The sequence below is a fragment of the Lichenostomus cassidix genome, chromosome 27 (assembly GCF_008360975.1).
Source record: "Lichenostomus cassidix isolate B80296 chromosome 27, HeHo_3.0, whole genome shotgun sequence".
Taxonomy (NCBI): Eukaryota; Metazoa; Chordata; class Aves; order Passeriformes; family Meliphagidae; genus Lichenostomus; species Lichenostomus cassidix.
Genome location: NC_139507.1, coordinates 2,686,461 through 2,699,257, shown reverse-complemented (window position 1 = coordinate 2,699,257; position 12,797 = coordinate 2,686,461). Strand labels below are relative to the sequence as shown.

The 12,797-nt window shown below is 65.2% G+C and overlaps 2 protein-coding genes across 6 annotated transcripts; both read right to left on the bottom strand.

Moving 5' to 3' along the window:
• Nucleotides 1–785: 785 nt before the first annotated feature.
• Nucleotides 786–7,846, bottom strand: PLEKHH3 (pleckstrin homology, MyTH4 and FERM domain containing H3). Of its 5 annotated transcripts, none has more exons than XM_085083703.1 (13): nucleotides 7,577–7,846; nucleotides 5,587–5,642; nucleotides 4,849–4,937; nucleotides 4,534–4,728; nucleotides 4,195–4,352; nucleotides 3,906–4,062; nucleotides 3,427–3,724; nucleotides 3,122–3,329; nucleotides 2,748–2,884; nucleotides 2,508–2,628; nucleotides 1,974–2,423; nucleotides 1,710–1,901; nucleotides 786–1,629 (listed from the first exon to the last, which is right to left on the bottom strand). In XM_085083703.1, exons 1-13 carry the CDS (start codon nucleotides 7,727–7,729, stop codon nucleotides 1,441–1,443), a joined length of 2,403 nt encoding a protein of 800 aa, XP_084939829.1. In that variant the 5' UTR covers nucleotides 7,730–7,846; the 3' UTR covers nucleotides 786–1,440. The 5 variants fall into 5 exon arrangements, with proteins under 5 accessions (XP_084939829.1, XP_084939830.1, XP_084939825.1 ...); XM_085083704.1 differs by having other exon boundaries at nucleotides 3,913–4,036; nucleotides 7,577–7,844; XM_085083699.1 differs by having other exon boundaries at nucleotides 1,710–2,423.
• A 1,659-nt stretch (nucleotides 7,847–9,505) lies between these two features.
• Nucleotides 9,506–12,581, bottom strand: CCR10 (C-C motif chemokine receptor 10). Its single transcript, XM_085039828.1, has 2 exons — nucleotides 11,993–12,581; nucleotides 9,506–10,973 (listed from the first exon to the last, which is right to left on the bottom strand). Exons 1-2 carry the CDS (start codon nucleotides 12,002–12,004, stop codon nucleotides 9,891–9,893), a joined length of 1,095 nt encoding a protein of 364 aa, XP_084895954.1. The 5' UTR covers nucleotides 12,005–12,581; the 3' UTR covers nucleotides 9,506–9,890.
• Between the last annotated feature and the right edge of the window lie 216 nt (nucleotides 12,582–12,797).

Below are 12,797 nucleotides of genomic sequence, written 5' to 3'. Positions count from 1 at the left end.
TGGCTGCTGCGCACCAGCATGTCCTGGGGTGTGCAGGGACAGTTCTGCCCCCGGCTGGCAGTGCCATGGGGCCCAGGCAGCACTGGGCAACTGCTGCAGCAGAGCCAGAAATACTGGCAGGACCTGCCGGCAGGGCTGACCAGGGCCAGGATGGGCACCGCCCTGCCGACAGGGCCTGCAGCGCCCACACAGGTGTTCTGCAGGGGTGAGGCCCCTTGCAGGGGTGGGCTATGAGGGGCTGGGGGTGCCCTTGTCACTCAGGATTCAAGGCAGGGTACAGCACTACCAGGAAGGATATAGGCTTGGGGCAGTACAGTGTCAGGGGATATGGACACAGCAGCTCTGGTCCTGCCCTGTGGGAGTTAGGCTGTGGGCTGGGGACAAGGGGCAGTGCTGGCACCATCCCAAGCCCAGGCAGTCCAAGGTGAAAATTAGCGTTTTCCTCTTACCCTGTGGGGCACAGAGCAGGAGACTAAAAATATAGCGATCACGGCAGCATGGGCTCCCACGCCCTCTTTGGCAGCAGCCCCCGTGGCTGGGGCAGTTCCCCCCGCCGGGGCAGCCAGTGCCAGGGGCTGCCGGGGAGCTGGAGCTGCCTGTGCTCTTGGTGAAATGCCAAAGGTCGCCTGGCAATGACCAGAGGGACAGCAGTCCCTGCCCCCAAGGACACGCTGTGCCGCTCCTCCCCGCTGCCTGTCCCAGGCCCTGCTGCCCTTGCTGCCCCAGGGATCTGACTGTCCCAGCCTCCTGCTGTCGACCCACGCTCCAGGACAGGAGGCCCAGCCTTTCCTTTGTGCATTTATTTAGAAAAACAACCAACCAACCCCCCCATCCCAAGACAGAACTGACAAACTCTACAGAGGCAACACTGAGGGGCCGAGCCCCAGCTGTACCAGCTGCCACTCCACCAGTCACCCTTGTGACATAAGCCTGGCCACAGGGCCACCGCAGAGCCCAGCCACTTGTCCAGGAGGAGCCCGCGGGTCCCCAGGGCAGCTTGGCCAAAAGCTGCCCGCAGCTTTCCAGAAGGGGTGAGTCCAGCGGACGGACAGACAGATGATGGCACAGCACTACTGCCTGGTACCCTCTGCTCTGGGCGAAGACCCCCGGGGCACAAGAGTGGCCAGGCAATACAAGTGCTGTAGGCAAAGGCACCAGGGTACAGGGGACAGGGACAGGCCTGGGGGCAGTGTAGGGGACCGCAGCTGGGCGGCTCCGCTGCCCTCCAGGGAAAGTGCTGGGAGACGTGGGGCGCGCAGGCGTCTCAAAATAAATTAAGGGAATAGCCAGAAAGGCAATGGCAGTGGGGGGAGCATGACCCCCTGGCCCCCTGCTCTGTGGAGCAGCTGGGGGCCAGCACAGACCTGCCACTCGCTGCCGGGCTGGCTGACCTCCCACACTAGCCATCAGAGCACCTGCATGGCTACACTGGCTGCTGGGCTAGCTGTGGGAGGAACCCACTGGTGGCCGGTGCTGCCATGGCCTGGCCACCTGTGCAGGGCAGAGCCCCTGGGGCAGCACAGTGGGCTCCGAGGCAGGGGGGCTGGTGGGAGGGTCCTGCAGCCGGGGCAGCCGCTGGGCACCCGCAGAGGCGAGGTACGTGTTGAGGAGCTGGGCGATCTCATCCACCTGCAGGTAGAGGGGGCATAGGGCATCAGTCTGGGACACCCTTGGGGGAAGGGGACGGTGGAAGGATGGCAGCACCTTACCTGGGAGGTCTCAAAGAGCAGGTCTCGATCCTCCACGGAGAGGCGGAAGGTGCTGCTGTCAGAGGCGCCAAAGGAGGAGATGCGGCCGTAGCAGAAGCTGTCCAAGGGCTCAGGCTCCCCCGGCTTGTAGAGTGAGACGGCCTTGGCCCCGATGCCCAGCCACAGGCGCTGGGGCCCGGAGCCCACCGGGCTCTGTGGGGAGAGGGGTGTCAGGGTTGCCCAGTTCCAGGGCTGCTCCTGCACCACATCCAGCCGGGGCCTCACCGCGTGCAGGTCGACATCGAAGAGTGTGGAGCCAAAACCAGGCCACTCCCGCACCAAGGCCACGTAGGCAGCCATGGCCTCGGGCCGGCCCATGCCCTGCAGCAGCTTCCACTTCTCCACAATGGCAGCCATGGTGCTGGCCCCCTCCTCACGCAGGCGGCCCCGCAGGCGCTGGTCCCGCTCCGCCCGTTGCTTGGCCAGCGCCTGACCCCAGAGCCCGCCGGCCAGCAGCCCTGCGCGCAGCCGGGCCCCCCGGCACTTGGCGGGAGGCCGGTGGGGCGGGGGCGGCAAGCGGGCATGCAGCACGTGGGGTGGGAAGAGCTCCTCCAGGCGCGGGAAGGGCGCGTGGGTGGAGAAGTCGCTGTTGAGACTCTGCAGGCGCAGGGCCGCCAGTGTCTGCAGCGTCTCCTCTGATGTGGGCACGTAGCCCCGCAGCACCATCTCGTGCGCCTGCGAGAGAGCAGGGTGAGCCGGTATGGCATGGCATGGCCACCACGGCATGGCACAACACACCCACCCCTGTGTGTCACTCACCTGCTCAAAGAGGAGGGCAAACTCCAAGCTGTCCCGTGGGACATTGTCTGTGTCCAGGAAGCCGTAGTGCTTGAAGCAGAGCCGGCACGGCGGGTCCTGCTCCCGGTCCTCTCCAGCCAGGCTGCAGCAGACAGGACCAGTTCCATCAGCTTGTGGACATGCCCCATACCGCTCCTCCCCTCCCACCCGTGGCCCCCCAGCCCCTCTCCTCCATAGGCAGCAGAACAGGAGGACATTTACTTTTCAAACCTGGTGAGGACATCAGCCAGCAGTGTGGCACTGCCCACTGGCTGCTCCCGTCGCCGGGACTGCTCGTAGAGCGCAAAGAGGTTGGGGCTCTGGGACAGCCCCAGGCGTGACACAAGCTCCCGGGCCACCTGGGCGAGACAAAGGCAACCGATGGTGACCACGTGTTCCTGGCCACGGCACTCAGGGCTGCAAAGGGACACAGACAGGTCATGGTGGGCAAAGGCAGACATCCCCTGGCCCTCTCTACTACGGCTCAGCTGGGAGAGACCCACAAGAGCTGCTCACCTGCTGCGGCACACTGCCCACCCAGCCCTGTGTGCCAAAACATTCCCAGCCCCCTGCCTGGCACAGCCATAACCCCTCACCTCCTCGGCTGTGGTGTGGGAACTGATGGCCACGCTGCAGGCAGGTGCCCCAGGGCAGTGCACCGTGCAGATCATCTCTTGCCGCTGCATCAGCACCAGGATCTCCTCCAGAGAGGGCACACACTCCCGCCCCTTTGTCTTTCCCAGCGCCTCCCGGATAAAGCAGGCATACTTGGCCATCTCAGAGGCAGGGAAACGATTCTCTGTCCTGAAAGAAATGCCAGAAGGGTCATGGTGGCACTGATCTGAGGAGCGCCTGACACGTAGAGAGCTCCCTGATGGCAGTTGGCACCCCTGGCACTCACCTGTCCAGGTGGAAGTGCAGGAAGTGCAGGACAGGCGGGGAAGGCAGGAAGGTGCAGCTCATGCAGGTGAGGAGCTGCCAGTAGTGCAGGTCGCCCTGCCCGCCTGGCGCCGGCGGCTCCGTTGTCTGCTTCACCAGCTGGCAGTAGATCTCATCCACCAGTGGCGGCAGGTCCAGGCAGGTCTGCAGGACACCCTGCATCAGCGGCACTGGGTCCCGCTCTGACTCCAACTGCTGCAGCGAGTTGAAGAGCTTCACAGCCTCGTCACGCAGGGTGGTGTAGCTGCGGGGGCCAGGGGCTGTGGGATGGGATGAGGGTTAAGAGACCCGTAGTCTTCCCCAGGCTCTCCCTGCCAGCAGCTGGGCACTGTCCTCACACCCAAGGCCAGCCAGGCCCCAGCCCAGTGCCCACCAGCCCTGTACAGTGCCCAGCCACCACTGCCACCAGCCTAGAGTGCAGCTCTGTGCCCCCCAACCCACCCCTCACCGCTTTGGTCCAGGCTGCCATAGGGGAAGGGCAGCAGGGGAGCGTAGAGGGGACCGCTGGTGTAGCGCAGGATGGGGTTGCAGCGATAGATCTGCTCCAGAACCTCAGGGCTTTCTCTGTGCTCCTGGGGGGGCAAAGTGATGGCAGCAGCTGCAGAGGGGTCATCTGGTCAAGTGCCTGGCACAGACCTCCACCACCGCCCTGGGGCATGCAAGGCCCCAAACATCCATCCCAGTGCTGCTTATGGCTATGGGTATGGGCAGCCCCATGCCACGGGCTCACCTCGACATCACGCATGAGTAGCTGGGTGGGCGTTTGGACAGGTGCTTTGCTGTCAATAACCTTCTGCACGGCGCACACCCAATGCACTGCCTCGTTCAGGTGCTCCGTGTACAGGCGGTAGCAATGCTTCCTGCCAAACACCGTCACACTCCAGTAGCCTGCGAGGGACAGATCCACTCACCCCCTGTCCATCAGCTGCCCAAGGGCCCCTTGGCTCAGCACCCCAGTGCTCAGCATAGCCCCTCCTCTGGGTGAAAGAGGCCCTCAGGACTGGGAGAGTGACACAGGGCACAAGGGACCGGGAAAACTCAGCCCAGCCAAGGGGCAGGAGCACCTCACCCGTCTCCTTGTAGAGCTGCTTGTCTGGCCAGAGCACAGAGCAGAGGCTGGTGAGCACGAGGGAGCCCAGCCGCCTGGCCCCCTTTTCGTTGCTGCTATAGTAGTCCAGGGAGTCAGATGTCAGCACGAACCAGTACTTCCGAGGACGGATCCAGGGGGTCTTCATGCAGCCACGCATCTCCCGCTGCAGCCAGCCTAGGAAGGGGAACCCTCAGCCCCCACTGACAGCACCATCCACCCCACTGGCTTCTCAGCACCGGGAAGGGTCTGCCCAGGTCTGGGATGGGACCAGTGGCAGCTGGGGCACAATCCCACCTTTCACGAGAGCATCAGGGTCATCCTCCACTGGCCCTGGGCCCTTGTCCACGATGAGGCTGCGCATCTCCTCTGCAACAAGCAGGGACCTGAGGACAACACAGGGCTGAGCTCAGGTGCCTGCAGGTGTCTCCCACAGCCCCTGAGCAGGAAATTGAGGGTTGGAGCGAGCTGTGTCCCAAGGGGCTCTGGGCACCCCAAAGCCCTGCGGTGGGAATACGGCAGAGTCACTGGGTGCAAGTGACCCCAGCTAAAAATAAGCTGTTTGCAGTCTTGGCCCTGCCAAGGAATTCGGAAAATGAACAACCAGGAAGGAATGTTGGCAGCAGCGTCAGTACTGCGAGTACAGGGAGAGAGCAGGCCCCTGTGTCTCGGCACCCCATCTTCCTCAGCACCGACCACCCCAGGGCACAGCATCTGCTGATGGACACAGCCTGGCAGAGCCTCCTGGCACAGGAAGAGTCATGCACAGCCCCATCGGCTAAGCCTGAGGCAGTCAAGCTATCCATCAAGGCAGAAGGATGGAGGCATGCCTGAGGATGCGCCAGGGATGGGGACAAGCACGGCAGTCCCGGCTCTGCCACTCCCTGCTCTACCCGAGAGCAGCACAGCCTGGTGCTAGCTCTGTGGGCAGGATGGTTCGGTGCACACCAGCACCAGGGCAACCTCCCACGACATGCCAGTCCCCCAGCACCATGCAAGGGACACAATGTGGGCCAGAGGCAGGGGATCACTCACCGCTCCGAGCCACTGCTGCTACGGGTGGGCTGGCTCAGACTCACCTCCAGGGATGCCTGGGGAGGAAGAAGACGTCTCAGCCCCACGGTCATTAGCTGGCACCCCTGACCATCGCCCCTGTGACTGCATGCCTCCTCATCAACCCAGCTTTGGTCCCAGAGGGGCAGGCTCAATCCTGCTGCCATGGGGCAGAAGAACCCCAGCACCCCCAAGGCCAAGGCTGAAGCGAGGGCTGCAGCTGGGGCTCCCCGGGTGCGGGGGCAGCCGGCGGGCGCGCTAGCCGTGTGTCCTCAGCTGACCCGGCTGGCTGAATACCGTGCAGAATTGCACAAGGTCAGTGCTGAGTAATACGCTTACGGCACAAAGTCCCATTGTAATGGGGCTGCTGACTTCCTGCCCGCGGCGGTGGGACGCAGCACTGGGAAGTCCCTGGCCCTGCAGCAGGACAGGGTCAGTTCCTCCTCACGCAGCACAACTTGACATGGACAGTGCCACTCACGTGATAACCCTGGCACACATGCTGGGACACGAGGCAGAGCCCAGGCACAGGCAGGCACCGGGTCGGGCAGGGCGCCCAGCAGAGCGGGGTGCGGGGACATGGAAGCACCGGCAGTGCTGTCCTGGGAGATGCACGGGAGCTCCTGCCAGCTGCAGCCCAACAGGGCAGCCAGAGGCACGACAGGCCAGAGCATGCAATGCCAAGAAAAAGAGACAGATGCTAAAAATAGTGACAGGGAGGGGAGAGCTGCCGCAGGTATGGTTGTGCTGTGGGGCAGGGCTGGGCACCACTGACCTGTGGCATTAAGGGCACCTGTCACATACTGCTGGTACCCATGCACGGGGCCAGCACCTCCAGACACTGTCCTGCTGCCAAGGCTGGGGAGGGCCTGACACGCTCCTCAGGGCTGCCGGCATGGAGGCAGCGCCCAGTTTCTCGTGGGCAGTCCAGAGGAGGCAGCAGTGGCAGCCGGCTCCTTCTCAGGGATATAAATAAACAGGAGAGGAGCTGCGGCAGCACGGCCAGGGTAGCTGCTCCCACGCTCCCACAAAGGGGCGGTCAGCACTGTGGGCTTCCAAGGACCCCCTGGCCACAGCAAAGGGCTCTCAGGGGAGCTGGCGTCACCAGCCGCCCACGCCAGCCTGGAGCCAGTGTGGCCCATGGGATGCGGGAAGCCCAAAGACGGTTCCTGACATAGTCGTGCCCTTGGCACTGCCACCAGTTCCCAGAGGGCCCAGCTCCAGCCCTGTCACTGTCCCCACTTCCCACCATCCCACGGGGCTGCCAGTGCTGGAAAACGGGACCTGCTGTTAGGGGACCGACAGCGTAGGTGGCTCAGGGTTGCCCCCAGCCCTGCGCAGCCAGGGCCGTGCTGCAGACACTGCAGCGGACAGGGGAGATGAGCCACAGCAAGCAGGACCAGGCTGTCACCATTCACTGTGTTCCCCGAGTCCGGGCTGGGACTCGGCCCCACGGCCCTTGGTGCAGGAGACCGCCGGGACAGACGGGAGGCCCCCGGCAGCCAGGGTTCCCCCCGCACCCCGCGCTATCAGCCGTCGCACACGCAGCCCGGCCGGAGGAAGCACCGGTTTCCGCCAATCCGTTTCCCTCCAGAGAGGAAGCAGCGGGAGCGGGGGAGATCCAGGCCCGCTCTCCGCGCCCGGCACGTGCTCCCGGGACAGCCCCGGCCCGCTCCAGTGGGACAGCCCGGGGCTCCTCCGCGCACCGGGCCGGGGCAGGGCTGGCGCGGGTCTGGCACCGCCCCGCAGCTCCTGTCCGAAGAGGCGGACAGCGCGGGCCGAAGCAGGCAGGAACAGGCAGAGCCTGGCTCCGGCTGCACCCAACCGGCAGCAGCTCCCCCGACGGAGGCTTCCCTGGGCTACGGCTCGCCCGCTACCGCCGGAACAACCCACCCCTGGCCCCGAGGGACCACCCGGGCGGCGGCGCCGGTGCTCGTCCCGGTGGCCGTCCCAGAGCCGGTGCCGGCCCCACCTGGTCTCCCTGGGCGCGGAGTTCGAAGGACGCCTCCTCCTCCTCTTCGGCCTCGCCGTCCACGTCCCGCTCCGCCTCGCCGTAGTCCCGCCGCAGCAGCGTGAAGCCCCGTCGACAGCACAGCAGCCACCACAGCCCGCCCGGGAACGGCATCGCCCCGCCGATAGCGACGGGACGGCACCGGGACGCGACGGGACCGGCCCGCCGCCCGCCCGCCCCGCGCACCGGCCGCCGGCCCCGCCGCCGCCCCGGGCGGGCTGGGCCGCGCGTCACCGGCCGCCGCCAATCGCCGCGCTCGGCCCGGGGCGGAGCCAGTGCCCGGGGCGGTGGAGCTGCCGTTGCGTCAGCTGCGGGGCGGGGGCAGCGCGGGGCCGGGCTGCGGTAGGGCCGGTGCTGCCGGAGCCACCGCCGGCGGGATGCACCGGGCACCCCCGGCACCTGGCGGCGCACCGTCACTGAGCACTGCCCGCACCCGATGTGGCCACCGGCACCGGGCACGGGTCGCTGCCCTGCCCCGCGGCACCCGCAGCATGTGCTGCCCTGGCCCCTGCGTGCGGCAACACTGGCGCCCGTCCCAGGATGGCGACTCAGCCCGGTGTGGTGCCAAGTGGGCAGCACCATGGGCTCGGTGCTTGGACAGGAGGGCGCCGGTGGCAGGACACCATGCCCAGGCAGGCCTGTCATGCAGGCCCTCATGAGCGCTTCCAGAAAGAAGCTGGCAGAAGGCGTTTATGGTGGGGTCACACCCGGCGCCACAACTGTGTGGCTCAGCCCAGCCCTGGGCTCTGCCCAGTGGCAGGGGGTCTGTGACACCCTTGAGCATGGGTGCCGTGGCAGCGTCCAGGCTCTGGCCCCACTCCCGAAGCCCCAGGAGTTAAGGCTCCGGCTTTGCTACAGCTGTTGGGTCACCGCCGTCCCTGGGAGCCTGGGTGCTGGGATGCACAGGCAGGAAGCACTGGCTGCCAGTTCCTCTCCCACGCAGCCTGTGCTGGATTGTGCCTTGGGCTGAGCCCCGCTGTGGGGCCGGCTGTGCAGCCAGGGCAGTCACGGGTATCGAGCAGAGTGCAGCAGCTATGGGGGCAGCGGAGGACTGGAACAGGACCACCCGAGACCGCAGGCTGGATGGGCAGAAGGGGCAGCTGTGCTGTCTGGCCCAAATCTGGCCCTTGATCCCCACCGAGGGCTGCGGGGGACTGAGGCCCATCACGCCACCTCTGCAGCTGCTGAGTCAGCAGTAACCTGCTTCTGGCCCAGCAGTAAGTGAAGGTTCTGGAATGGCCTCTTCCAGTCGAGCCCTGGGCTAATCCCAAGCAGACCACGGGGTGAACAGGAAGTAGCCTCCTGCCCCGGCAGGACTGGGAGGTGCTTCTCTGCATGCACAGCTCCACTGGGAGACTTCACGAGCAGCTGTACCAGAGCCAAGCCAACACTCTGGAGTGCTTCTTTAGCCAGACCTGCTGAGTCGGACACCGCTCGGCCCCGGCGCTGCTGGCCCACGGCACCACGTGCTAGCCCGCCGGACATGTGTCACTCGCCATGTCCCAGGCCGTGGTCATGTGTTGGTCGCCACGTGTCCGGGCCGGGCCAGGACCAGCGCAGCACCCTAGTGCTGGGGAGCCTCCGGGCCGGGATGTGCCGTGGCAGAGGAGCTCGTGGGGAGGAGTAAGGAAGGGAGAGAAACGTTTCTCTGCCCTCGCCCCGGCGGACAGGACCCAAGGAGGGTTCTCCCGGGGGATCTCTGCTGTCCCCAGTCCGGGGGCTTCCTGTCCCTCCAGCAGCAGGGACGAGCAGAGGGCGGCCAAGAAGCGCGGGGTTCTGCTGCCTCCTGCTGGCATCGCCCGCCAGTGCCGGTGGCCGCCGAGCCGCCCCCGGCCCCACAAAACCCCCGGGGCAGCGCCGCCCTGGACGGAGACTGCGCTCGCCCAGCGGGACTCGTTCGGGGTTTATTATGAGAATGGGAACCAGCTGCGTGCCTGGGCCCGCTGTTACACCCACCGACCCGGCTCATCGGCACCGTACGGAGCCCCTGAGCACGTGTAACCGCGACGCGGGTGACATTGAAGGATTCCCCTAAACACGCCTGACATTGCGGCGTGTCGCCGGGCAGTGAAGGCACTCGCAGGGCATGCAGGCGCTGCGGGGCTGCTCTTCCCTCTGCCCATGTGGGTGCAGGCGCCGCGCGGATTGTTTGGTGCTGCTCGTTCCCGGCTGCACACTGGGGCAGGTCCATGCACAGACCGGGCTGTCCCCAGGGAGCCGCAGAGGGGCCGAACCCCTGGGCGCTGCTCCCCTCATTGCCGCGGGCACCGTGCTCCTACTCCACGTCCGGGCAGGTGGAGAGCGATGTCCGCCGGCGGGGACTGGGGCAGCCGGAGCAGCGCGGTTCGGGGGACCCCACACAGCCGACATCGCTGGCGAGCAGCCACAGCTCCCGGCGGAAGCGCTGGCCGAGGAAGGCGTAGAGCAGGGGGTTGAGGCAGCAGCGCAGGTACGCCAGCCCGCCGGTGACCAGCAGTGCCAGGTCCTTGCGGTGGCTCTGGGCACAGCTCATCTCCCAATTGGTCAGCAGCTCGGCCGCGTCCAGCACCACCATCAGGCTGTGGGGCAGCTGCAGGACCACAAACACCAGCACAAGAGCCAGCAACACTCGTAGTGCTCGGTGTGGCTGGGCACCACGGGATGCCAGCAGTGTCCTTGCCACAGCTGCGTAGCAGCATGCCATCACCAGGAAGGGCACCACGAAGCCAAGCACCACCTGCACCAGGTTGGTGGCCCCCCGTGCTGCCCGTGAGACCACACGGGGGAAGACGACACGACAGAGCCGGAGATCCTGGTGCTGCTCTGCCTGGCTGTAGATGAACTGAGGCAGTGCTAGCAGCATGGCCAACAGCCAGGCCAGCCCCGCCGTCAGCCAGCCGTGGCGGCGAGCTCGTGGGCGCAGGCGGCAGGCAGCCGTCACCCGCACGATGGCCACATAGCGATCCACGCTGATGCAGGTGAGGAACAAGAAGCCGCTGTAGAAGTTGAGGGCGTAGAGTCCCTGCAGCGCCTTGCAGGCAGCCGTGCCTGGGGACCAGCCCTGCAGTGTGTCGGTGATGGCGAAGGGCAGGGTCAGGAGCAGCAGGAGGTCGGATAGGGCGAGGTGCAGGAGGCAGACATCGGTGACACTGTGTGCCTGGCGGTAGCGGGTGTGTGTGAGCAGCACCAGCCCATTCCCCGCTGTGCCCAGCAGTGAGAGCAGCAGGTAGACGGCAGGCTGGAAGGTGCGGGCGAAGCCCTGTACTGCCTGCTTCTCGCAGAGCTCGGGCAACATGCCAGCTTCGCCCGAGTACCCATCCTGCCAGAGGTAGAAGTCAGTGGTGGCCATCAGCTCTGTTGAGACGGGGCTGGGGCTCACCTGTGCAGAGGGAGACTGAGTGAGGAGGGCTCGGCAGCGGTGGCCCAGCCACGGGGTGCAGAACCACACCCAGAGCAGCCTTTCTCCACCCAGCCCCGCCACTGGGAGCCCGGGTGTGCTGCAGCCGCAGGTCCCTGGCCCCACGCGTGGGGTTGTTTCCATCTCACACCCACCCCGCAGCAGCGGGAGGTTCACCATGCTCAGTCATTGCAAGAGCAACCGCACACTTCCCGAGCAGCCGCCTGCAGTGCAGAGCTGGGGAAGGGACATGACCCCAGCCACGGTGTCCCCAGCACTGCACCACGTCCCACAAACTAGCCCTGCAGCTGTCAGGGGAGCTGCTCTGGAATCCACTGGGGCTCAGCACCCAGCCTATGACCCCAGCCACCCAGGACAGTCGAATTTTGGGGCTCCACACCAGCATCCCCAGGTGCCCAAAGCACCCACCCACCCATGCACCAGCCTGGGGATGCCGGTGTGAGCACAGCCTTCCACTGCCTAGTCCTGCTCCCAGACAGGGAGGTCCTGGGACATCCTGCTGCCTCACACAGGTTGCAGGCAGCTGAGCACAGTGCTCCCAACTCCCAGCCTGGGGCAGCGAGACAGTGCTGCAGCCTGGTACTGGTCAGTCGGGACTCCATTGCCCTGGAGATCAGGATTGGACATGCTCTGACTCAGAGTAGCCTCTCAACAGCAATTACACTCTGGCCCCTGTCAGCGAGCCCGGGCAGCTGGGCCTGAGCCCCTCAGCAGCTCTGAGGACACAGGTGAGATCTGAACATGGTGCTAGGGCAGGTTGACTCTCCAGCAGCTCCTCTAGCTCCTTTCCTGCTCTGGACTCCAGGGGCCCGGAGCATGAGATGCTGCCCTGATTCCCCAGGGTTTTGCCTTTCCACCCAAACCCACAGGGCACACAAGAAAGCTACCTAAAAAACTAAGAAAAGCCGGTGATGGGGAGTCCTGCCTGGCTCCCAACAAACCCCTCACCCTGCAGCCCCCTCACCCTGCAGTCCCCTCACCTGCTCCATCATTGCACGGCAGGACCTTTCCCCTGGCCGGTGGGTCTGAAGCTGTTGGTGTCTCAGTGTTCTGTAACCTGTGGTTTGACCACGTGCCGCTCCTGATACCGAGAACAGTACAGAGCACAGGCCCAGCCCTGGGGAGGAAAGCGAGATGACAGGTGTGACCTCACTTTGGAGCCTGTCCTGAATCTTTTATTTGGTGTGTCTTTTACATCTGCGTACTGGGGATAGAAATAGTAACTCTGCTCAGTTTATGTCATGTGGGTGTGCAGGCCAAACCCAAGAGCATCCAGCCAGGGGAGGAGGGTCTGTCTGAGGGCACCCAGCACACTCAGGAAACCCCAGCCTACCCCAGGGCTATTGTTAGCTCCTGCAGGACCAGAGGGAATGGGGCTAAGAGTAGGAGCTGCTGTGGGCTGGCACTGAGCTGGGCTCAGGCAGGATGCTCCTCCAGCAGGATCAGCAGAGCCCTGTCTGGTCTAGGATTATCTTTTCCTGATGGCAAACATGGTGGTTCCAGAAGCTGGTGGCTGCTGGTGCAGGCCATATCCCTCACCCAGAGGTCCCAACCCAGCGCTGCATCCCCACAGTGCTGAGCAGGCGTGTTGCTGGTTGTTGACAACAAAATTTCCAGCTCTTCGTTAAGAAGCAGATTAGTTCCTGTGGGGCAGAGGCCCCACTTTCCTCTCCCCAGGGGGGAGAAAACTGATCTCTAGATTTAATGGGCTCCCAGCCATAATCCCTCAATCCCCCTTTCTCCCAGCTACAGCTGTCTTTGCCATGGCTTATCCGAGCTCTGCCC

What these genes read in the sequence shown, in the direction of transcription:
- PLEKHH3 (XM_085083699.1), bottom strand. Translation starts at nt 7,729, where the DNA reads ATGCCGTTCCCGGGCGGGCTGTGGTGGCTGCTGTGCTGTCGACGGGGC. An exon ending in CTGGACCAAAGCGGTGAGGG is followed by an intron (nt 3,725 to 3,905) that starts GTGGGTTGGGGG and finishes CCCATCCCACAG; the next exon opens with CCCCTGGCCCCCGCAGCTAC. An exon ending in CCCACACCACAGCCGAGGAG is followed by an intron (nt 2,885 to 3,121) that starts GTGAGGGGTTAT and finishes TGTCTCGCCCAG; the next exon opens with GTGGCCCGGGAGCTTGTGTC.